General features: G+C 41.6%; 1 protein-coding gene and 1 non-coding gene across 3 annotated transcripts in view; both read right to left on the bottom strand.

Annotated features, from left to right (window-relative positions):
- Positions 1-25,560, bottom strand: part of IARS1 (isoleucyl-tRNA synthetase 1) — a 78,102-nt gene extending 52,542 nt beyond the window's left edge. Inside the window, exons 1-13 of one of the 2 annotated variants that reach the window (XM_054076323.1) lie at positions 25,435-25,560; positions 23,610-23,700; positions 22,490-22,567; positions 22,109-22,228; positions 21,426-21,582; positions 20,843-20,962; positions 19,282-19,364; positions 14,223-14,340; positions 11,496-11,643; positions 10,047-10,134; positions 6,716-6,776; positions 5,297-5,392; positions 658-780 (exon numbers count right to left, since the gene is read on the bottom strand). In XM_054076323.1, the coding sequence (XP_053932298.1) occupies positions 658-780; positions 5,297-5,392; positions 6,716-6,776; positions 10,047-10,134; positions 11,496-11,643; positions 14,223-14,340; positions 19,282-19,364; positions 20,843-20,962; positions 21,426-21,582; positions 22,109-22,227 (1,113 nt within the window). In that variant the 5' untranslated portion in view covers position 22,228; positions 22,490-22,567; positions 23,610-23,700; positions 25,435-25,560. The remainder of the gene's footprint in view (positions 1-657; positions 781-5,296; positions 5,393-6,715; positions 6,777-10,046; positions 10,135-11,495; positions 11,644-14,222; positions 14,341-19,281; positions 19,365-20,842; positions 20,963-21,425; positions 21,583-22,108; positions 22,229-22,489; positions 22,568-23,609; positions 23,701-25,434) is intronic. The other variant, XM_054076322.1, reaches the window with a different exon arrangement.
- Positions 22,914-23,048, bottom strand: LOC128853326 (small nucleolar RNA SNORA84). The gene has a single exon (XR_008451787.1). It is a non-coding gene; the product is annotated as a small nucleolar RNA SNORA84 (small nucleolar RNA).
- Positions 25,561-25,820: the final 260 nt, after the last annotated feature.

Genomic DNA, 25,820 nt, shown 5'->3' on the forward strand with positions numbered 1-25,820 from the left:
TAATAATTTAAATCTTTTATTAAGTCTTCAGAGTTTGTAGCAGGAAGCCATGTAATGCTTCTTACCTGATACTTAAGACTTCCCTACAACCCATTCCTCTGCTCTGTTTTCTTAGCGCATGGCATTAAAGAGGGACTCCTTCTTGCGGACTCGTGTCTGTGACAACCTGGAGCTCTTGTGGGCTCCTTTTACATGAATGCATTGGCAAGTAAACTCACATTGCACCTACAGGTGGGCAAAACAACTGATTTCTCTCCTCTAATAAGTCGCGTTACACTGCCTGGCTGGCACAAACCTAACAACACATGGGAACTCCAGTTCATCTAGAGGCGAGGGAGGCCTTTGCGCATGGATTAGAGACTGCACAGGTAACAGGAATGAGGGAGAAGCCAGGCACACTCTGCAGGAGATGCAGAGGATACTCCCTTGCCCTTTCACTACTCCGTTTACACTATTACTTATGCTTCAAAATCTTTATTTTTCAGACACCGCAATAAACAATTGCAACATTGCTGCAAATGTTGAACCACATTTTGATTTTTCCAGTTATCAAAGACACACTGAAGACAAAGCCTGTTAAGGAAAGAAAGGAACACTTCTACTGTATGTAACATTTATCTTCAGTAAATTAGTGCTTCACCTTCCAAGAGAACTAACCTTCACGTACTGTCCAGCAAAGTCGGTCACCTCTGCTGTGAAGCAGCCCGACGCATCAACAGGACAGACGGGCACAGAATCCTTCTGAATAATATTGAAGTCGGTACAGACTCTGTAATCATCCTGAAAAGAGACAAACACAGAGTTATAGAAATACAAAACACTCCCTGGAAAAAGAAATTAAATATTAAAGCGAAATGCGATGACTGGACAAAAATAGCAAAATAGTCAGCCTTCACCACTCCCAAACATGTATAAGAAAAGATACATGTTACAGGATTGGACTTCTATTCATCACAGAAATGCCGACTTCTTCAGAATATTTGTGTTTTCTCTCTAGTAGAGTGGATATGTGCATGCACTTCTGTGCATACAGACACACATACACACAAACGTGCATGTATGTAGTCAGCAGCCTCAGGCTGCTATCGCACAGTAAAGGAACTGACAACTGCCACGTCACACTCTCCTCCCAGCTGCCGACCCGCAGCTCTGCAACACACAAGCCTGTGCTGTATTTTTTGAAGGCAGCTTGTTTTAATCTAAATCCAGAGTTCCACGCAAGAAATACCCTTTTCTGAACATCTTAATGATCTAAAGCCTTTAAATCTGCACTTCTCAAATCTTTGCTGACCCACAGGCAACACTATTGAACAAGCACTGCACATGGACAACGTTGCAGCTGATTTTCCTGGCCAGCTTCCATTTAAACATACCATTTCCTGTAGCAGTAAGGGGGGAGGAGGAAGGAGGGGAAGAGAAGAGGGAAAGCTTAAGGGTCACTTCAGACTTTCCACGAACACTGCTAAACAACAACAGTATCGTAAGAAAGAGCTAATGAAAAACATTAGAGGAATAGGAAAGCTCAGATCGTGATTTCAAGTCCACATCAGTCCTTATCTAAACCATCCTGGGGTGGAAGGGGAAAGAATAAGGGGACAGCTGGAGATCACTTGCAGCACATTCACAGAATCGCCTCACCTGCCTCAAAGCACAAGACCTGTCTCAGCCTGCATCGAGGCCGGTTGCTTTTTCCATCCCAGTGGTTCCTGTATGGCTGCTCTGACTAGCCAGGGGACACCAGGGACTTCAGCGACCTGACCATTGGTGTAGTGCGAAACAGAACCTGCAGTGACCCTGCCCATCCAACTGGCAGCAGCTGAACTGTTCCCCGACTCCATGCTCAGAGCTTGTTCACCTTTCCTAAAACAAGCAGCTATTTCACAACAGTTGCACTCTAAAGGCATTTCTCCACCTTGATCAAGGAGATCACCAGTCCCTGTGCTTACCAGCTCCCTCAACCTAGATCTGGCAGATGGTACCTAGTGATCTACAACATATTTTACAATGATGAAACTTCCATAGCGATAGTGAAAATAACTACTCCATGTACAAAGGCATTATACATATAAACGAAAGCCACACCACCTACATCACTCGTTTACTCCAGGCCACAGCCTCCTTCCCCTCACCAGCAGCTGCAGACAGCCTTCACGATTACTCAGCCTCCACTTGGTCATCAGCTCCTTCAGTCAATACATTAGTCGAGATAAGCCTGTTCTCAGCTGACCTTTCATCAGCGATTATTGACGAGATGCAGCAAGCAGACTGCAGTGGCTAAAAAAAGGCCAGATGACAGAACTAGCGTCAACCCAGACTTGGCAGGCAGTTGTAAAAGGCTCTGAAGAAGCAGCCAGTGAAGGCTACAAAGCCTAGCAACCTATTTAAAACATAACACCTTCTACTTCGCAGGACCTAGGTCAAGAGGTGGTTCAGTTCGATTTGCATCGCTGAGGCAGCCAATGATATATGAGGGCTTTGCTATCTTGGTTTCCTACAGTTCATTCCTCTCCTTTGAGGAACTGAAACTGCAATGCAAAAGCTTTCCAGACTGACCTGGTGTTTGATTTAATGAAGGTTTGCTTCGGTAAGCACAACCCATGAATGTATTCCAGCATACACACAAATCCACAAGTGCTAAGCTCCCAGGAAAACTAAGACCAATTACAGCTCTTTCCAGGAGGAAAGTCAGTGTTCACTTTTGTACCCCTGCCGCGACTAGGTCTCTGGAAGATTACAAATAAAAAGTTAAAAGCCATACACAAAATGGATGAAGCAAAAGCCATTAAACAGCTTGTTCACGAGAACTCAAAGCTTTTCTGTCTGAAATTAAAATACACCACTACCACAAAGTCCAAAGGTTCACCTTCAGCACCTCTTAACAAACTGAAGTATACACTGCGATTTCCTGAAAGGCGAGCACAACAGTCCCATACTGTGGAACTCCCGTGACAGTCTGAGTGGGCACCACAAGCACAAGGCCCGTATGCAAATCAAATGCTACTAAAGCTTTGCAAGCTGACTGCAGCTACATTTACATATGATGAAATGCCTGAGCAGCTGAATTTTAGTGTCATGCTCATCTGGAGGTACAATGAGTTTACAGAGCTTTTAATACAGGTTTGTCTTGTTCTGCGAGCCTTAATTTTGATTTCTTTTGAACTGAAATAATAGAGTGCTTTGATATCGTGTGGCAGCTGGTATTTGGCAAAAGCATCACACAAGACAATCAAACTACAAATCTTGGTACTAAATGAAGCTGGAATTCTGTTGGAGAAGAATTCATTTCTAAGCTACCAGTAATACAGTAAGCAGAACTAAATAAAACCACCAAACCTACTTTCTATCCCTATTTATCAGGGGGACTTATTTATATTGAGGGGACTATAGACAAGATGGGACTCTTTCTGTGAAGGACTTAGCTCCTTCTCCTCCGACACTCGCTTCCTGCTCCGCTTACCCTTCTCCCTCTTTCCAATTCACCTTTAACACAACAGTACAGGAGTTTGCACAGCAGCCAATTAAGTAGGAAGACAGTCCTTCCTACAGTCATGAATTCCCTCTTCTTTCCTCTGAGCTTGGGTTCTTAAAAGCAAATATACAATGCCAACACATGCAACATCCTGCATTCTCTACAGGGCCTACGATACGAAGGATTTCTGAAAGTGCACCAGAGCTCTTCGTGAGCCTTTCAGAACAAATATACCCAGTGGGTTGTCAAAAGGGGACTACATAGCTGCCAAGAGGAAAAAGCAGAGCATTAGGTGCAATGTACGCTACGCAATGTCCTTCTAAAGACAGCATCTCCAGCTGCCACAGGCCCACGCATCATGACCCGCAGAGTCAAGGTGCTCCTTAGCTAGTGACGGCAAATCTTGTTTGTGATGTTTGTATGAGGAAGAGGTACACTAACATTTCACAAATTTTTTTTCTTTGCAATGTGTTCAAACCCTCATGTTTTTTTAAAAAATGTTTTTAAGGCTAACTGCTGGCTTCACGAGACAGAGATACACAAGAGCTCTTTCTCCGATGCGTTTAGAGGAATTTCTGCATGTTTATAACAAAATCAAATGCAAGAGGGCAGATAATCCTTGCTCGAAAGGCCCAGTCAGCCTATCCAACAACCACATTGTGCAAATACACAACCAAACACCACAGCAGTCAAGAGATCATTTCCTCCCGAGTTCCTCCCATCTCCTACAGCAAGAGCTCCTGCCTCAAAATCAAGTCTGCCCCCCAGCCCTTCTGTTAAGTCTTTGCAAGATAAAGGGGAATAGCCGAGGTGCAAGTGGTATGGTGGCCCTTAGAAACCTAAGCAGTCACTGTGAATTTCTTCACTAACTACTAACACAGCCCAGGCCCATTTTGTATTCCCAGCTGTATAAAGCTGGCACACCTTTTCATACCAGTGTTCACCTTGACAAGGGAGGCCCCACCACAATGGATGCACTCTGCAGAGACATGCATAAAGAGACAGAAAAGGAGGGCATGTTTCACACGAATATGAGGAGGCCTATTACTAATGCTAACTGTTTCTGGAAATGATGACAGGGCTCGTGGTCCAGGGATTGCTAATTGCTGGGCACTGGCAGCTCTACCGCAAGGTTTTTGAGGGCAACTTCGGACAATGGCTGAAGACAGGATACTATACAAAACGGACAATAAGCCTGAACTACTGCCTTTAGTTCGTGTATCTAAAACTGCAATGATGAAATCCATGAAAAATTATCCCTCTTAACCTTCAGAAAAATGGGCTAAGGGAAAGGACAATAAAGAGAGAAAAAAGAATGGAGTGCAAAAAAATCCTTTTACAGCGAGGGATAAAGTCTCAGTACAAAAGCAGTCAAAGCATTTATTCCTTCTCTAAAAGCCCAATGAGTAATGGAATGGAATTGAAACACTGAAGAGGGGCAGCGTGCTGGCAGGACCGCTGTTACCACCCAGAATTATTGCTTAGCAAAGCCAATTCTTACTATCAGCGCAAAAACATCATTTCTCCTTGAAGCTGTAAATGTAGACTTTGAAAAAAGCCCAGAGGAGTGACACTTAGAAGATGCAGTGGTGAGTTAACCTCACAAATCACAATAACCAAACCAAAGGACACCGAAGTCTCCAGCCCAGTACACAAAGGACATGAGGGAGTCAAGAGCTCATTAGAACACAATGCCTCATTGTATTCTTACTTTTCTAAGTAGCAAATGGGAGGATTGTTCATATCCTGCTGACCCTGACAGGCAGTCCACCGGAGCTGGAAAGCCAAGCGATGTATATTGGGACAAAACAAACAGTTCATACTCACAGCACCAAAATAGGGGGCCTGATGTACAACACCCGTGCCTTCCTCCTCCTTCACATAACTGTCCACTACCACAGTGAAGGCACCTTTCTCTTTGCACTGCAACACAAAAACACGATTTTCATATATCTGCATGTGTGTATATATATATTTTATATACATGCGTACATATATTTTTTATATACATATATATACAAAAACTGAATTATCAGGAACATGGAAGAACCATCAGCCACCTGCAAGAGTAAAGACCCGCATCAAAAAATAAATGACAATAAAACATAACATTCCTAACTCTATTTAATCACTTCTATAGCTAAGAGGCCCAGGCAGACACTTAATTGAAACAGCGTCAGATGTGACTAAATCCAAGACCTCTCCAAAAGAACAGTAACTGCGATGAGGCCAAGCCACACATCTTCACACAGGTCTGCGCTCAACTGACCACAGATCAATACACTCCTGTCAGTGAGGGGACAGTCAGGAAAGCTACAGGGTTTCTAAACACAGAGGTCTCTTTGTGTTTCTGTACCTCAACTGCACCTTCTGATTTTAAAAAAGAGCTTTGCTTTATTTCCTCCAGACAGCAAAGAGGTGCTACCTATCAACCAAAAAAACCAAAAAAATAAAAAACCAGAAGAAATCACCAGGAAAATATCTGAGAATCTGCAGTGGGTTCAGTACACAGGTAATGGAAAACAGAGCTACTTTCTATCCCTTAACACAAAAGTAGGGGAAAAAAAAAATCACTGTGATCACAGCTGAATCACATACATTACAAGACATTAAGTTTGGCTTGTCGTGAAGAGGGGTACTTTGAGAGAAGACATGCATACCACAAAAAAAAAAAAAAAAAAAAAAAGTCCAGTAGCTGCCCATCTGCTGGGCTCAAAAAAATTCAACTATTCCAAACGTTGACACCTCCAGTCCAGTGTTTCAGATTCAGCTGTTTGACCTTTTGCTAGAAATAGCAGGTCCTGCTCCCTGCAGAGGTTCTCTCACCTCTGCTGACTTCAGCACACGCTGCAGAACAGATGCTAGGCAACTGACCAAACCTCTTAAAGGAGCTCCCAGGCACTTGTCCAGCAGTACTACAACCCACTACAACTCTCTGAAATGTTTAATCCATTTTTAAACAATTTTTTTAAATACATACATATAAATTCTCTTCCTCCTCCATTACTCTTAGATATTGTACTATTGCCGAGTTGTTGCTCTGGGTGTATTTAAAACTTGAGGGAAGAAATACAGAAAAAGTCAACCTTCTGTCTTTCAACCTTTGACAGGAATTTTGAACTCTTTAATACACCGTGGGGTTTGTTTTAGGACACCAGATTTCTATAATATAAACAAGGAACACTGAGAATTGTTTTTAGTTCTGTCTTTGTAACCTGTATCAAACATCAAACTTGTTCATCTTACCTGAATAAAGTATTCAAAGAGGGGTTTGTATTTCTTGCCTTTAAGAGCAATGCCAGGAAACCTGAGGACAAAGATTTATGTGAACACAAATAAACAACATGAAAATTGCCTTTTTTTTTCTTTTTTCCTTTTTCCCCATCCCTAACAGAATTTGATTACTTAAGGTAAAGAAAAAAGTTTTTTTCTTAAGAAGTTATTTTCCTTAAAAAATAATTTTTACTTTTCTGAGTGCTTAAATGATCCATTTCAAGAAAAAACCCAGTTAAAATACAACTTCACACAATATATGGGATATCCCACTGGATGTGTCACAGCTGAGGTTTCTCCCTACACTATTTTTGATCCACACCTTCCAAAAAAACCCATCAAACCATGAAACATCTGACTACTTCAAAGTGGGGAAACTCTTCAACACTGTTTCACTGCACTCCAGCAGCACTTAATGCCAAGTTAAAGAGCATGACTCCTCAGATTGGCATACGTAATATCCACCAGAAAAAGAAGAGATCTCTATTTTAAGCCACAGCTTTCATGGATGGCTTATATATCTTGCATTACAGTCTTACAAATGTTTGAGGTGCTTAACCGGGATCAGATGAGAGAAAAGCATCCCCGTGTTCAGCCATACAGATGTAAGAGTGCTCAAACACAGAAGGTGAAGCCCTGGAACTGGCTTTAAAAAAAAAAGGCGGTTAAATTCTTATTTAACAGAAGTAAGTGAGAGATAAGAGTTGTGGATCACATTCCCAATTTTCTCTTTTGATATCCAAAATACTTTATCAAAGTCCTGAACCTCAAGCTGAGAATTTATACATCTCTGCTTTCTTATGACCTAAGTTACAGTAACAACATTTCAAGTCACTAGGGTAATTCTTCAATCTCAAGAGACCAGAAGCCGTGATTCCCTAGAATCCAAAGACAGCAGTGTAAAAAGGTGCAAAGAAACAAAGTGATTAATATGCAAATAGACAGAAACGTAACACAGAGGGAGGAAAACACTCATCAATCATTTCACATCGACTTCTGCTAGCTAAAATGACAAGCGCTCCCCTTGGCCGAAAGTGGAAGAATGTACCAAGACCGACCCACTCGTACAAAGCAGCAGAAAGCGTTCTGATAAAGACTGCAGCCATTGCATCCATGAGACAAACAAGCGTTCCCATTTGCTCCCACACAGAAACCTACTGTCTGCATCTGGGAGGAAAAGGGAGAGCAAAGGCAGGACTGGGAATGGGGGAGTGGAAAGGCTGAGAGCACTTGGGAATTTCAGAGTATTCCGGTACAGAAAACTTTCGGTGAGATCATTCCTTGACCTCAGCCTGCCACCTCGTATAGAACAAGGGGCAGGAATTTCTCCCTTGAGAGCTTAACTGCCTGAGAGTTTAAAAGTGAGCTAAAGAAAGGAAGAAAGGTAAGACAAGAAATACTAAAGCTTGCTTGCATGAACTTATAGACTCACAAATCTAAGTCTTTAAACGATCCACTCTACCTCTTCTCTCACATTTCACTAATTTCTTATATAACAGAAAAATTGAAGCGTGACAAAAAAAGTCAGATCCAGAAGACTGTAGCACTAACACAGAAAAAAGAGAACTACACTGCTCTGCAAGAACAAAAATTACCATTAACCGTATGTATAGACAGAAAGAAGCAACACATTAAAAAAATATTAAAAAAAAAAAAATCAACCAATCAAATATTGGGGGGAAATCAAAATACAGCTTGCCAAGGACACAAGCAACAGCTGAAACCTGTGTACAGCTGTCCTGAAGAGTAGGTGCTTTACAGGTCTCATGAGAACACCACACACAAAAAAGGCTGAAACATACAGTGCACCCTTTGATACACAACTGCAAGAGATTAGGATTAAATTTGTAGGATTCCATTAACAGAAGAGCTTGGAACTAAAAGACATTACATCAACAAGTTTAATACATTTACCCGGCTTTTTCTTAGGTCTAAAGGATATCTATTCAGAAATACTTAAGAAAACAGAGCAGGTTTGGTAAAAGACTCAGACTTAGGCACTCCAAAGATGTCTCAGAAGACTGCAAAGAAACAGAGTACCTTCGTAAGGGAAATGGAGAACTGATAGACCTAAAACCCAGTCAGATTAGCGTAACAACCTGATTCGACTAGAGTGAGTGAACAGCGTTTAAAAATTCAAGTGCTGAAGAACATGCAATATGAATTTGTCAAGAATAAGTCACACCAAGCAAACAACTCTTCTTTGGCAGACTGACTAGCTTAGGTAGCAAGCAAGCAGATAGATTTAAGTCCTGACGTTAGTAAGACTTTTGGCACTCTGACAGGTCGTTCCGACATACACAAATACATTGACTGGCTGACTGCATGTTTACATGGACCCACAACCGCTTGGAGAACAAAGCCACTGTTAATTCACTATCAGATGGAAAGAAAATTCCCAGTGGTATCTTGGCAGAGACTGTCAGAATGCTGATATGATTCAATGGTTCTGCCGATATCTCTGAAGGGAGGAAAAAGATCTGCAGATCAGAAGTTCTGTCAGCCCTGAGGAATGTGAGCGTGGAAAAATCATCTTTATAAATCCAGTACCAGCTTAAACTGCTGCAGAGACAGTGATAGATGAAGAGACTTCAGTTGGGGAGCAGAGGGGGAGGAGAGAAAAAAAAAAAAAAAAAATCAATGCAGAAATACAAAATAAGAATTACTCAACTGTCACGGTATGAGGTATTGGAGTAGAAAACACCTTAAGCAAACATTCCAGCTCCAGACTCCCCTAATTCAATGACTGCACATAATTGCTTAGCTGAAATAAGTTTTATCCTCCTATTTTAAGATGTCTTCTACATCTTGTAAAGCTTTCAACTGCCTGGTAAAATAAAAATAATTGGTGCCAGTGAAGGGCTGTTACTCTGAAAAAACTTTTAGGCTTTGACATTATTTCGTTTTGTGGATCTGTGCTGTGTGGGTTTTGCTGAGTTTGTGTTTTATTGGTTTGTTTTTGGGGGGCTGGTTAGGTTCTCTTTCTTGGAATATGCCCAGGGTTTTTTGAGACTTTTAAAATAATGTCTTTCTACAAAAACACCAAGGAAAAGGAACAACTAAGGAACACTGAATGGGGGTCCCCACAACAACACAATGATCCAATGAAACTTATTCTATTTATAGCTTCATGCAGAACAGCACTTTGTTCTAGCAAATGTCAATCTCTTCTTTCTGCAAGATACACATACATGCAGGGAACCCCATCTTTAGATAACTGTAAAAAATTACTTTTTTAAATGTTTAACTTCTGATCTATAAAAATACTGGAAGCTAAAGAGCACGTAATGATTTATGTACTTGCCTGTCAAGTATCTCATATTCACTGTCAGATTTGTACAGCGCTATCAGCCTGGATTCCATCAAAACGTAAATCTTTCCTGTGGCATTATCTAGAATATAAAACAGTTATATAAATCCCAATTTAATCCCCTCATTTGCACCATTACAAAACCCTTCAATTTATGCAAGATAGTATCATACCAGGTATAACTGCCCAGAATAATCCTGCTGATCAACCGCTACTTTCCAGCCTCCTCTTCCCGAAACAGCCACTTAATAAACACCTCTCAGAAGCTCAGTTTGAACAGAAACCCCAGGATGAAACCCATCCACTGATTTTCACTGTGATTTTTGTTCGGGAGGCAGAAATACCCTACCTCGTCTATTATCACTGTGCCAGAGAAAAGCAATTCAGAAGTTCAGTACATCTAACTGAAAGGGAAGGAAACAACTTGAAGACAATTACTACACAAAGTCAATATTAAGCTGAAGTTAGGAATAAGGATTGCACTTCATGCTGCTTTTCTGAGATTTACTATTCCAAATAATGTTATGCTTGGATTTCTTTTTAAAGCAAGTAAATACAAATCAGAAGTGAAACATGATGAAGGAACTCATTTTCTACCCCAAACTACCCTGACCTCTCAATTTAGTGACAAATTTTATTCAGACTGCTACTCCACCAGCTTTGCCATGGTCACTATCCCGCCAGCAGACACTAATCCAATGACATCCAAACCCAACAACTAAGCACCTTAGGCAGGTGTAGGTGTCAAGTTCTGAAAACACTCAGTAACACTTTTTGAGAGGTCCAAGTCTATGTTAAAACTTCTGAAAATCGAAACATCTTTAGGTCTTTCTTAAAACAAAGAAAATGTAAACGTACGGAGTTGACAGTAAGAGTCTCTGAGTTTCCATGTTTAACATCACCATAAGTGCACATTAGGCCAACGGGGTTTTGTTGGAACTGGAAATTACACCTTGAGCATTTTTTCACTCCAGCTACAAAAAAGCACTTTAGTCAGGTTGAGACTAGCATGCAACACCTTGGGTCTGTTACTGGTTACGAGTACAGAGATGTTCAGTTACTGCAGCTTTGCTGTCATACAGCAGTAACTTGTCTGCAAGTCTGAGCCCCAACAGTCAAGGGAAGGGGGACACCCGGTCATGCTTCCCTGCCTCTCAAATCTAGTGCGACTTTAAGAAGGTAAAACATGCTCTTGTTCTTGTTCATCTATCAATATTTTTTAGGGAACAGTCCTCACAACTCACATAAGAAAAAAGAGCAGAGCAGATAAAAGAGCGAGGTATCATCAGCCATATAGGAAGTAAACCTCAGCCTTCAAAATATCACTGATCCAACCCCAGCGAATGGCTGTGAATTTAGCATAGAACAGCGTATCATACAAGTACGCATTCACAGGCACTGCAGAAAGAAGTGTTTGCTACATCACCTTCAGTTAACACTTGCCTCTCAATTTTACATACTGCAATTCTGGGTTTACGCAAAGGGCCAGGTTACTGGGCAAGGTCCAAGGAGTAGTGGTCCAAGCAACAAGAGAAATACTTGGATCTTCATCCAGTGGGAAGCTCACAACCACTGAAGGATCTTGAACATCCTTAAAAAAAAGAAGACAAAGTCAAAGGGAGAGTAAGAGGAGGAGGAGTTTTACTGCGGGTATTAGTGAAACACTATGAATCTAAGAAGTAGTAACTATTGCTGCCATCCACCTAAACCAACCTTGCAGTTGGCCTAGTTCCTCACTGTAGTGCTAGGAGGTGAAGCAGTAGCATAAGAAAGTTTGAAGAAAACACCAGTAACACAATATTCCTCCAAACACCAGCACAAACCATTGGGCCAACAAGGCCACAGGGTTAAACATTCAGATTAGCAGTGAGATTTTGGGAATTAGATGCCAAAACACAGAAGAGAGTCAAGGGCCAGCTCCCTCAGGTAACTCTTATAATCCCACTTCTGAATTTTGAATTGAATTTATCAATCTCAACTGTCAAGAAAGTTAACAGTTTCTCAGACACTGCTGCACAAAGCCTTGTCCCTCCTTTTCTTCTTGAGTCAGGGTGCAGGAAGAATCGCCATCACTTAAGATGATGTAATCACTTATTAATAAGCTGTTGTTAACAAGGGGGAAAAAACAAGGCTGTGGTACATAAAAACAAGAGCATGTAAGAAATTCTCAGGGAAGGAGACCTTTGTCAGTCACTCGACAAAATTTCACCTTCAAACAAGTCAAAAGAACCCCCTAAAAACAAGCTTTTCTTTCAGACGAGTCCAATCCTATGCAGTCCCTTTGCATTTCACATATTATGAAAAGCAGATTGAAAAAGCAAGTCTAACCCTGCAAATGTGAAATCTTCTACTCATTTTAAATGCCAAACAAAAATCAGTGTCACGCACACGGGCCCTAAACACAAGAATAGATTCTATCCCCTCATTGTGTCTAGTTCAAGGCTCCTTGGTTTTCATCCAGCATCACAGAACAGTTAACAGCATCATGGGACAGGCAGCTATTTATGTCAAGCTACAGGCTGCTCCAGGGGGAATTTTCTGTGAACATCTGGTGCAGTCAAGAGTCAAACATAAACATTACACGACCCTGGAACCATGCTCAATACCAAGCAAAGATGGAGCTATGGCTGCAGTCCTGTCTCCACCAGCTGTCAAAAAGCACTGCAGGCTGTTCACTTCGTTTTCTAAAGCACTACGTTGACCAGGTAGACAAAAACATCTTACAAGTTATTAAAAAAAAAAAAGAAAGAAAAAAAAAACAAACCATCCAGGCTGCCAAGTAATGATTTGTTTCCTGATTCTCACCGAACCAACAAGAAGCCAAAGCCTGCTTTCCACAGCAAGAGAGGTATCAGCTGCCTTACACTGCTCTCGCCAAGAATAAATTACATCGGCTTGTGGACCCTCAACACTTCTGTCTTCAAAATACCACCTCTAGCAGACAAAAAAGATCATCTTTGCATGAAGCAGCAGAGCAGCACCCACACAGATGCACTACAGTTTCTGGAGTGAGAAATGGCATCAAAACATCTCATTAAAACTCTACGGAAAAGTGGCACATACACACATACAGAAGAAAACTCTGCCAGTTTTGTTCTAAAGAAAGTTCACTAACCTGAAGTACATATACATATATGAAATAGGAAATAAGTATGAGCAAAGTAATTATTGCAGTTGTCAGACAGTCACAAATATCAAAATATCTTTACATGTCTTACTTTCTTAAATCACAAAACCTTTATTCTTCAGTAGGGTCAAACACCCCTCAGCAATACTGAGAGCTCTAGTATCTGTGGACTGCAAGTCCAATTAAGCATTGGTTTTAGAAACACTATTTTCGGCCAGCAAACTGGCTTTTTTTAGGCAAGATGTAAAAAAGAGTAGATGCACAATTTGCGCTAGGTCTCTGCTGTCTCTGCAACATAAGCGAAAGATTTATGATATAAAGATAAGGAGACCTGGGCGAGGATTGGAAACGATACAAAACCTCCATCTACAAACTAACATGAAATCTGGAAAACTGGAAGCCAAGTTCTGCCTTCAGACATGTGAACATGCTTGTTGCAAATGAGAGCTGCACCTTCTACAACTAGTCATTCGTTTTCAAAGGAACGTCTTATAAAGCACAGTATGCCCTGTGTTGTATTATGCAAAACATTCCTTGGAATCTCTCAATCAAAATTAATGATGCTCAGAAGAGCCATCATCCCACTGCTCTACAACCAAACACAGCCTTTGACAATTCTTATTAATCCTCTCAGAGAAGGTTTCAACCCCACCAAAGACCATCCTCTTTTCCGACCTGCCCAGACAGGGACCAGTGCAGCTCTGCACCAAGGATTTACCATAAAAGCCCAACACAGGGCAAGGCTCCTCTTGAGACCCCAGAGAGGAACTGAGAGCAATTGCCAGAGTAAAACAAAGTACGTACTCCATGTATCTGTAAGTAACCAAAAAGAACAGGGAAGAGGGCCGAGATCAAGCAATCCAAACAAATACAGCAAAATACAATAAAAAGTAACCAATTTACCTGAGTTTTTCCTATCAATTTAGAGTGTAATAATATCCTTACATACCACTGGGCAAAAAACAGTATAACTTGCTAAATCCAAACTGAAGACAATAGAGAAACCCAATTGCAACGTTAAAGTTACACCTACACTGACTTACCTTGTAGTTCTGGTGCGACTCAAAGTTTGACAGGGGAGTGTTGCATGCGGTTGAAAAAGGCATGACCTTAACACCTCTGTACACCAGTCCTTTGTCATACAGCTGCTTGAAAACCCACCTGGAAATAAACAGGGAACATGAGATTGCGCTTGGATTTTCAGATTTAGTAAAGCAGCCGCAAAATGGAGCACTGCTCTAGCTGGAGTGTTGTTCTGAACAATCAATCATTGACTGAAGGCAATATCTGCAAGTCAAAAGGAAAGAAAAAAATGATTGCAACTGTATTTCTGGCTGATTTTTAGCTTTAGCTGATTTTATCGGCTTGGTTTTCCATGAACTGACTGCACAGCACGCGGTATTTAGATGAAAAACAAATTCGTAATGCTGATTAATCTTTCTCAAATTTCTTGACTATACAGGCAACCTGAAATCTGAACTATTAACAAGGCTGAAAATCAGTCATAATTTAGAGAGAAGTCACATAGCAACATGGCTGCTCACTTGCCACACGATCATAAGCACCCACTACAGCAACCAGCGCTACAGAAGACACAGATCCAGGCCAGAGCTACCTATAATCACCCTGAGTAAATCCTGGCAACCCAAAAAGCACTTTTCACAAGAGGGCACAGCTGACCATGCACAGTAATCATCTCAGTTTTGTGGCCCCACAATTTACATTCATGTTCTCCTTCATCACCTCACCTCACTCCGGACTTAGTTCAAGTTCAGAACTCAGCTTGGCCTGTAGCGTATTCAGATCATCTTGAAATAATCAAGTCAGCACATAATATTGCAGTACAACAAAGTGAGACAATGCTCAAGATGAGCAGAAGATGGAAGAGAAACACGCTTCTCCCAGTAACTCATCAGCTGCCAACAAAACCTGAAGTTTCTCTGTATCTGAACAGTGCTGGTGCAGCTCCTGCAGAGTCTGGTCATTTCAAATTCCACATCCAAATCATTCAACGCTGCTGACTTTAAAAACTCCTTTACTCAAATAACATTTTCAAACCATTCTGATCACTTTTCTGGTCCTTTTCCGGATAAACAGCTCATTCATTGCTAAGCAACCAGCACAATCCTGGCCAGCAGCACCTTCTTCTGCAAGCTGTCATTTTGTGTCTAAGAACCTGGACTTGTTTTTAAGCCAGCATCTTGCCTCTATGTTTAAAAATCACAATCTTAAACACAAAAGGCAAGTAAACTACTGCACTCACTTCTATCTGCAGCCCGAAACAAGAACACCCAGAGATACGCAGTGGCCTGCTGCCGTGGAAATCCTACGGTATCTTAATCAGAATAACTATTACCCTGCAGATTAGACAGTTGGGGAAAATACAGATTGACATACAGAAATTACATGCAGTCCACTCGGATCCAAACTTAAAATTGCAGAAATATAAATCAATCTGTTATAAAAAAGTTTTACAAACGTAGTTTCATCAGCTTTCAGCATACACAGTAGAGCTGGGTAATTGCAGAAGTTCTTGTGCAAGTTAAAAAAAAGAACTTAATATATGCTTATCATCTCAGAGCATAATTAATGCAGAGTATGACAAGTGACAGCACTCGCACCGAAGGTGTTCTGCTTGCCTTTCAAAAACAGTTAACCAAGATATCTATAGAAAAAAGCCCCACTTTACCTCCGCTTTCTAAAGAACACTGCCTACTAACAGCATAGAAAAAACTACTCCGAGAAACGCTGAATATTTAATCCTGCTGTAAATATAGCTGTAAACTCGGAAAACTGCTCAGGGAAGGCGAACACTAGATGGAGCTGCCAACCGCAAATCCCAGGCCAGTATCTCCCTCTTGTGGTAATCCTGCCCTATCGCTGATTCAGTGCTCCCGCGGTGTTCCACTGCCGAGCACAAAGATGGGCTTCCAAACCGCATCACCCTCCAGGGCTCTCGAAACAGCTGGTAACAAGCACTCAGCTGTAGTTTATCTCACCTCTGCTCTAAAACGCCCCAACAGAACGAGTAGAATTATCACTAAGTCGAGACTGTTGCTCCCTGCCACAGCCCTCGCTATCACTACAAAAAGCTGCTCTGCCATCTTGAAATCATGTAATGGGTTTCCTTAACAAAAGAACTTCCAAGAACAACCCCTGTGTGACCATCGGAAGCACGGCAGCGGACTCCCAAAGAGCTTACTGTTAGCAGCACTACTCACCTAAAACAGTACGACTGCAAAAGATGAACCTAGTTCTAACAGTAAGAGTCACTTACAGGAGGACATTGTGATTTGCTTAAAAATTCAACGTGATATTTTAGACAAGAACCTGTCAAAACACGTTTTAACCCTTACGTTTGCAAAACATTGACACTTTGAAAGAAAGATGCTTCAGGTTTCTGAGCCAGAATTGAAACTGCAGTCCTTTCTGAACAAAAAATAAGCTAACAAACCCACAGAGCTCTTTCTTGCTGACACACAAAACCTGTTTACTCATAGAAGTCAGAAATCAAACCTCCTTCCTCTAATTCTGCCACCTTTCTCCCCAATGAAAAATAACTTCAGTTGCATCCTCTTGGCTGTGGGAGCAGCACTTACGTACTTCTTTACAGAAGAAAAATGAGGTTAGGGAAAAGGAGAACTCAAAATGCATATTTCAGCCGCTTGTTAACAGCAAATCCAGCCCCTGAAGATGCAAGGTGTCTTTAACATCTAAAAAGCATGACACAAATGGAATACAACTGGTTCCAGCGCAGTCAGGTACCAAGACTGAGAGTTAGTCTCACCATAGGCACAACTTCAAAGGAATTAGAACTGCGCTACAATAATTATTGATCACATACACACCAAGTAAACACCACATGGACATAATAGAGGAGTTCTTGCTTCCAAAAGCTAGTGAATCAGTCAATGCCATACTTACACCACCCTTGGCATCTCACACAAAATCCCACATCCCACAGCAGCCTCTAGCAAACGCAAAACCTATTTGCCCTCTTCAAACACGTACATCCACTTTGCATCAAAGAGAAGTATTCAATCGCAGAGCTTCTCAAGTTGTTAATGCCACTCCTTCGGGCTATCAACCAATTTCAAGCGATCAAGTGGCTCTGCTTGCAACAACTCAGTACCTAAGGGTTTTCTAAGGGTTTGAAAACTCTTGGCTTTCCATAATCTGAAAGTATTCATTACTAACACTGAGAAATTACTTACAAACACATATAAAGTGCTTTCCTCCCTTTTTTTTCCTTTTTAACAAAATAAACCCAGGAATTGTAAACCCAGTTACTGACAGAGAGTAAAAGTAAGATGGCCAAAACATTCCAACAGCAGACTCCAGAAGCATACGTTTTCAACATTTCTATGGCAGTATAGATAACACTGTGTAACCTAGGAGCAGTTCATGTCAGGATAAAATGACAATTTAACAGCATCTCCAGACTGGCAAAAAGTACCCCACAAACATCACACTATGTCAGAGGCAGATCATCTGCACAGCTCAGGAAGCAGATTGCACACAGCAAGCACCATGGCCATCTGAGATCCTGAGAAGGTTCTCCTGTGACTCTTAAGCAACACCAGGCTTGGGCTGTTATGCAAGACCCTGCAGCTAGTTCAAGTCAAGTGTGTTTTTTAAATGGACCTTGGAAAATACTACAGTAGTTTCTTGTGTGAAGGTATCGTCAACTCTTCATGTCTTTATATATAATTTTTAAGTTCTGTATCTGTAGAACTTGTATATCCATCCTGCAGCCAGCTTGAATCTCAATGCAAACGTGTCCTTCACTGTAACAGTACAGAGAGAATGATATCCTTGAGTTAACATGGAACAGAGGCCCACTACATCTTTGCTTTCTGTTTGTACAGCTCATCAGATGGATATAGTGACACCAAGAGCGGTTTGGTACAATCTTAAACTTATTACTGATCTACCGTTGGTCTGAAAGAAGTACGTGAGCTTTGGGAAAAAAGACAACTAGAAAATCATTGTGTTTTCTGCTGGCTTATTATATAGTTCTCAGGCCAGCTGTGAGTTTGCGCCTGAGGAACCGTTCTCCCTGGTCAGAGAAAACAGCCGGTGAATTGCTGGATTTAAGGTGCCACAAAGTATTTTTATAACTTCTAAAAGGAAGGTTTCTTGTCAGTCTTCACTTTATCATTATGCAGGGTTTCTTCAGCTGAGTCAGTTAAACATCTGCCCCCTTCCCACCATTGTTTCGATACTCATTGAGAACCCACTGGCCCTTGAGCTCTCTACCACAGCTTTGGAGACACCCAGAAGTTCTGCCAGTCCTTTATCATAACTCCATTTAACTAAATGTACAATGAAAGGTTATTAGTAAAACTGATTTAAAGACCAACACTACTTTAACATGCATATAATTTACTTTTCGATGGCTTTTTGCCAGCAGATTCTCTGCTAAACCTCTCCTTGCAACTCCCCTTGTAATTCTACCACCCAAAGGCCTCAGTGTTGTCATTTCTTCCTTGTTTTAGGTCAGCTTGATTATCTTTAGTCTTTAAGGTCACCTTGTCTTTTGGAATTCCAACAGTCACTCTGAAAACACTCCCAAAATACCCAAGCTTTACTTAGCTCTGCACCAGGAGGCCAAGACAGTAGTCAAACTATGCCACCAAGAAAAAGAAAACAGCAGATTCACAGCCTCTAAATTCAAGTTGGAAGAAGAGGTGCAGAGCTAAATTGAGTTTGGGTTGTTTGCCATTTGCAGCTGACAGCGTGAAGAACATCAAGAACGCAGAAATATAACAATTTCCTAAAACAAGCAAGGAATTCATTAGATGATCTTCAGAAATGCTTTTAAAACTACACAAAACAATAAGATTTTGATAACCAGTACTGTTGTAATTGATTCTGAAAACCCCTACTATCTGAAGAAAACAGTAGGTCAATTAGTTGCCTCACTTCAGTGTCAAGAGATTTCACGTGACCTTGATTACTGTCCTGTTTATCAGAATTTGGCGTATTTCAAAACGATTCTAGTGATGCATGGACAGTACATGTTTATAAGAATTATAAGCCCGCTTAACACTTCAAATTCATAAAGCATATGTATAAAGGCATGCATGTGAATTAACTTACCACACCGACTCCATGAACTCGGGGTAAAGAGTTTTATAGTCATTTTCAAAATCAATCCAGCGTCCTAATCTGGTAACGCTGAGCTGTTAAGAAACAAACGCACAGACTGAAAGGAATCTTTAACATCAAAGATCATGATTAATTGACAATATTTATTTTGTAAAACAGTGATTTCTGAAAGCATGGTTCATCCCATATCAATGAGACACACGCATGACAAGTTTTAGCCTGACAATAGTTCAAAACAGTGCATTTAAACAGACAAAAACAGGCAAAGAACTAAACTGTGAACATAATTACTTAGAACTACTGTCACACAGCAGGCAAATGTGTTCAATGCTACTAATAGAAACAGCGGATCACCTTGGATCATCCGTCCAGCAGAAACGCTGGATCATTGAGGGTTCAGCCAAGGTTCAAATGCCTGAAAACTACTTTTCGTTACAGAAGTCTTGATTCTATTTTTAAAAACTGCTCATTGCAGAGACAGTTAAAATCCAGAACACACAGCCTACCAGCTTTCAGTTCTACGAAAACACGATGCAACTGGAAAAAAAAAAGAAATGCTTAAAGAAATTCATGTCACAAGAAGTCATCAACGCTATTTCAGGGCCAATTGCCTCCTTGGACTTCCCAAAGCCACAACAGGGTTACCAAAGACCGCAGGACCAACAGGCATTACTCCCTGTCTTGGGACAGCTTCTGGTCACATCCATCGGCAGGAAACACAAAAACTGGTAGATGAAGAGCTAGCTATGGGATCCATCAGATAAGCGGTTTCTCTCTGCTGACCTCACCACTATCAGAACCCCCAGCTCTGCCAGAAACCGAGCTGAGGCACTTCTTCCCACACCTCAACACAGACACACTGAATGTCAGACTGTGAAGTGAAAACAAAGCAAACCAATTCTCACCTCTGTATTTTCACATCACCTGAGCTCCTGAAACAGATCAGTTTTGATCTCGCTCTTCAAGCCACTCCAATATTCCACTATTAAGATCCAAAGCCTAGGAATATTTGTACAAGGACCTACCAAGCTGAATTGTTATGTTTGGTCTCAGCTCTGAGAGATCTTACACATCCAAGGAATCTTTTACAAGGTTCAAACACTTGTTTTGAAACTCTCCAAATACTTTTTACTTCCTATCTCCAACAGGAACGCCAAGAATTTCCCTCCTAACACTATCCCAAAATATTTTATTACCAGCCAAATCACAAAAATGGTATTTAAATGAATTTAATTCTTTTTAATTTAAAAGGCATGTCTGTGTGTGGAAATATACATCTGCACAAGTTTATGCACAAAATGCAAAACCCATTTGCCATCCAAAAGACTGAGTACTTGGACTAACTGGCACTGCAAAAATACCAGCCAGTGACAAGTTAAAAGAAACAACTATGGAAAACAAAACAAATGAGAATGAAGCCTTTTCTTTTATTTCTGAAAGCAACAAAGACTCATTGATGATGCACATCATCAAACAGGCAGAGGGATGAAGCTCCCTCAGCCGAAAGACCTCTGCATACATACAGCAGAACACATACCAAGCCTTTACTTACCTCCCATTCCTTTGAGTACCTCATCACGATTCCTCTACACTGGTTGTTGTATTCTTCAATCCCCATCCTCGCCACATCTTCTGGCCCTTTAATGCCTAAGGTCTTGTCAATCTCATACTCCTGGGAGGATTGAAAACAGCCAGACAAAGAACACACCTGTCATCAAAAGCCTTCAAGATTTCTCTGGATAGTTTACGTTCTACACATTGTAATGAGTCTAAAGGGCTTCCCTTTCCTTTTGATATTTCATGAGAATTGCACCTGAACTAAGCAGATGTTTCAAAGGATAATCCTGGTGTGATTGTTTACGATTTCTAGAAAAAGAAAAAAATGTTTTTTTAAATACCTACCAAATAAATGCATGTGTATAGTAACAGAGTGACTGGAGAGAACAGGTGACCAGTAGGAAGTACCTGAAATCACCATAGAGGCAAAAGCCAGAGCAACCCACCAGATAAAGAACACGCATTTTCCTTTTAGCAACAAATCCAGGCATAAGAGCAACAGAAACATGTCTGATAGGTGAGTAACAACATGGGAGAGGGGGAGCAACAGTATCTGTAAGCAGTCTTGTAGCACGTACCACAGGTAAGCCGTGGCAATCCCAGCCAAATCTTCTGTCAACATGAAAACCACTCTGGTGAGCAAATCTGGTTACGATGTCTTTAATGGTTCCTGCAAGGATATGGCCATAGTGTGGGAGGCCAGTTGCAAACGGAGGGCCATCATAGAAGTTAAATCTACAACACAAGACAACACTCCTAATTAAATCAAAAACCGAGCATCAAATCTTCAAACAGGATGAGTGTATCTGTATGCTTATGCTTTTCACATCTTACTAGGACAACATAAATTCCTTCCTCTTCTACTACCAGCCAGCACGGCTATCACGCCAGCAGTGGGACTAAAGGGACAGTTTCACCTCATCCCGTTCCTACTGAATGGCAGCTCTACCACCCTTACTACTGAAAATGCCAACACACTGCTCCGCAGATGACACAGGAAAGAGTTGGCTTGGCTTACCTGCAGATCTCTTTTATAAACCCACCAACTGGGAAATGACCAGTTTATTACTACTGTTTGCATACTGTTGATTCTTCACAAAATGAAACATAAAACTCAACAGCAGCGTTACATTAGCCAAGGCTGCAACCTGCAGAGGGAGCAGCTGCTGTTAAAAGGACTAAGCCGACAAAACCAGTAATTAGGGCCACCCCAGCCTCACAATGTCACACACAGCTGCTACAGCTTTCAGTAGGTTCTTACCTAGGTCTATTCTTTGATTGCTTCAGGCATTCCTGGAAGCATCTGAGATTTTTCCAGAGCTCCAATATCTTCTCTTCCTCATTTGGAAAACTTATGTTTTCTGGAACTTGCTGAACCATTCTTTCCCAGCAATGACCAAGCAGAGAAAAGAAAACAGAAGATGAACACATGGAGGATTCCCAAAACATCCGCTTAAATGAAACCCAGAACACCACAGAGCCTCCTAGCTCAGGGCCTGGACCCATGTTAAAAAGCGTGCCCCAGAATGAAACCCAGAGAAACTCCACCATTCATACTTTTTGTATCATGGACAAATCATTCTCCCCAATAGTGAGCCCAAATTATCAAACAAGGCAATAACTTAATTAAGGAACATACAACCTGGTACACAGGCAACACAACAGCTGGAGAGGAAACCACGAGCTGGCCAGGAACACACAGACATGGCCTGGATGTAGGCTTAAAAAGGCAATAACCAGCCTTAGCACAGAAAGGTACAGTACATGCAACTTGTACAAGAGTTCCTATCATCACATGTCAAAGCACTCAACAAAGCACTAACTAAGCCACGCCACTTCCCAGTAATTGGATCACAGCCCCACAATCACAGTCACAGAGACAAAGGTGATGATAAAAGAATGCAACATTGAAGCGTAGTTCCTATTAGACAGCTGACCTGAGAAGAGGACTAAAGATCTGCACTAGCTCTGTCTTCACAATATAGTGGTAACTGCAAAGGTTTTGGGAACCGGCCCAGCTGCCCAGCCCCTGTAATCTAAGACATTAACTCCGTGTTTCGGGTGTAGTCTGTAACTGTGACTGGGCTATGGAGGCTGTTCATGTACCACAGGCTCCATGCATAAATCACAGTATCGCTTTTGGCCCGTTTCTAACCACTGAAGCACTGTACGCACAAACCAGTGTCCAGCAACCACAGGGCACAAATTCACCCACACTATCACTATTGCAAGAGAAGTTTATTATGTCAGAATCGGGAAAAAGGATTACCGATGACAGTTAATGTAACAGTCACCACGGGTCAGGGTTTTTTCAAATTAGAGAACAGAATTTCAAGCAAATTGACTTAAAACACAAGCTACATTTAAAACTGATCTACGGCCTGGTCTCAGCTGAGCAAAGACTTCCATGTTTGGGAAAAGCAAAATAGGTTTATAGACTGAGATATGAATTATTCCTTATACCTACGACAAAAATGTTCATTATTGTAAGCAATCTAGGTATTCTAAATCAAAAAAGAATCAAGGACAACTCATTACTTTAAACGCAGACAGAACGAAAACATCACAAATGATGTTACAGAAACTATTATACAAATGCATCTAAACCCAACACTTTTTGGCAAGACTCCAAATTTACATACAGATTATTAAACACAGGGAGTTTTTTGGTTTTCCATTTCTCTATCCATTTTCTGCTGACAAACAGCATTAAAGTTCAAGACAATGCACTACTGGGGACTTCTTTTTTTAAGCACACTCACTTTTTCTAAAAGATCATAACATTCAACAGGAAAGGCGTCAGAGTTTGCAGATTGTCTTACAGCAGCCACAAACTTAGGCTGGGCCTCTTATCTAGAAGTGAAAGAAAAACAAGTATTAAACCCATAAAAGCCAGTTAGAATGTATTTATTAGTATTTCATTTTTCAACGACACTTCAATAAAAATGCCAGTATGAATGAAGTGGATCCATATCTCATAAAAGCACTGGAGTTAACACACACTGCTTCTAGACAGGTGTTTAAAACAAAAGAGATTTCAAGATCATATGTGTTGACAGAGAAACTGAAAAAAATAAGAACCTGTATGAAACAAAAAGCGCACAAAAGGTCTCCTAATTTCAAGGGATTTATGATCAGCCTCTGATCCTTGTTCCAGTCACCTTCTCCCACAAACATTCTGCATAAGCAGTGTATGCACAACCTTCCCTCCCCAGAACAGGAGGAGCCTCCTCCCTCCACCTACAGATGCTTTTCCAGAGTCAGCCTTGCGCTGGTTTATGTACACACAGAACCAGGCTCCTCAATTCTGCCTTTTCAGGCACCGAGCTTTGAGGACAAGGTAATTCCAGGAGTAACAATATTCTAAACTGATAATCTGATAATAAAAAGCAACTGTTTCTAGAACAGATGGAGAAAACCAAGTTTAAAAGGAAGGACAGGTGGGAACAGAATGCTAAGCTACAGGACAAACATCGCTTCTGAAAATCTTGTGATAATGCCTTACACAGGGAATAAAACTGCTACGCTAATCAAAGGCCAGAGAACAGGTGGGAAAAAGCAAGACAACCACGCACACCTTTCTTCAAAGCCTCTTTATAAACGGAATAATCTCATCCTACTCTAGCAAAAACAAATTTGAGAAACAAGTTCTCCTCTCGAAAAAGACATAAAGTTGCTACCCTCACAGCCTGTCTCTCGACAATGCAATTTACAAGCATAATTACTTTAGGAAAGCACTAAAACCGTGGTTTTCTTCACAAATGTTCTGCGTTTTAGTAACACAGAAAATTTATATTTACACTTTACTCACAGCAGACTGACAGTACCCTGATTATTCTGCTGTTCTGATACAGAAAATGCTGGCAATTAAAACACTCCCAGACTCGTTTTGGAGGGTTAGAAAGCGAGCATCCTTTCTGAGGCCCGGGCAACGTGAAGGAGGAATCTCCAGCCATTGTGAGCAACGAGACAAGAGTGAGGGACAAAACTTTAATGGTATGAAACTTCACAACGGTCAGAACTCTCACTAATTTGGAGCAGGCTCCCACTTTACTTTCGCTTTGGGCTAAGACGAAAACTCCAAACGGAAGGGATCACAGACGAAGAGACACCTGTTCTGCACGTATGATACTTCACGCGAGGCGTTATCGACTTCAAAGAACGAACAGTGTCTGAAAAGCACTGCTTTAAAGGAAACACGCTATCAGAGGAAGAAAACACGCTCTCAGAGGAACATCGTCTAAGTTTCAAAAAAACCCATAACTTCTTAGAGGAAATTTAATTGCACTTCAGCTTATATCAAAATATACTGCTTTGAAATGTCCCACTCCGTGAAGCTTCAAACCGTCCCTGCGTAGAGATAGAACCGCAGGGGTTTTGGGTCCCTTCCAACCTGAACTACTCTATGATTCTATGACCGTCTCAGTACTGCTTCACGAGGCACAAAATGGGCGAATTCGATTTTTCTCACAGATAAATAGGCCTTAAAGTGAGCCTGGGACAGCGGTCCAGCCCCTCTCACGGGCCCTGTCACGGCCCGGCCCGGCACCACTGCCCCTGTCGCGGCCCCCGCCCCGCCGCACTCACCCGGGCGCCGCCAATGCCGCAATGATGCAACCGCTCCCGCGAAAGCATGGCCGGAAGCGGCGCACACACAACGGCCAATCAGCGCGACGGAGCAACAAGGCGCGCGGCCATTGGGCACGGCATGAGGCGGGCCGGGGCGGGCGGGAACCGCGCCTCCTCGTTGGTGGGTCGTGGTTGTAGGCGGAGATAACAGGAGCCACGCCCCTCGCATATCCTAGTTGTTTGTTGGTTGTGGGCGTGGCTAATAGAAACCACGCCCTCATGTCGCCTCATTGGTGGTCCTGGTTGTGGGCGTGGGTAATCAAAACTACGCCCACGTGTCTCCTCATTGGTGGTCCTGGTTATGGGCGTGGCTAATCAAAACTACGCCCACATGTCGCCTCATT

This window comes from Cuculus canorus, chromosome 11 (genome assembly GCF_017976375.1).
Source record: "Cuculus canorus isolate bCucCan1 chromosome 11, bCucCan1.pri, whole genome shotgun sequence".
Classification (NCBI taxonomy): Eukaryota; Metazoa; Chordata; class Aves; order Cuculiformes; family Cuculidae; genus Cuculus; species Cuculus canorus.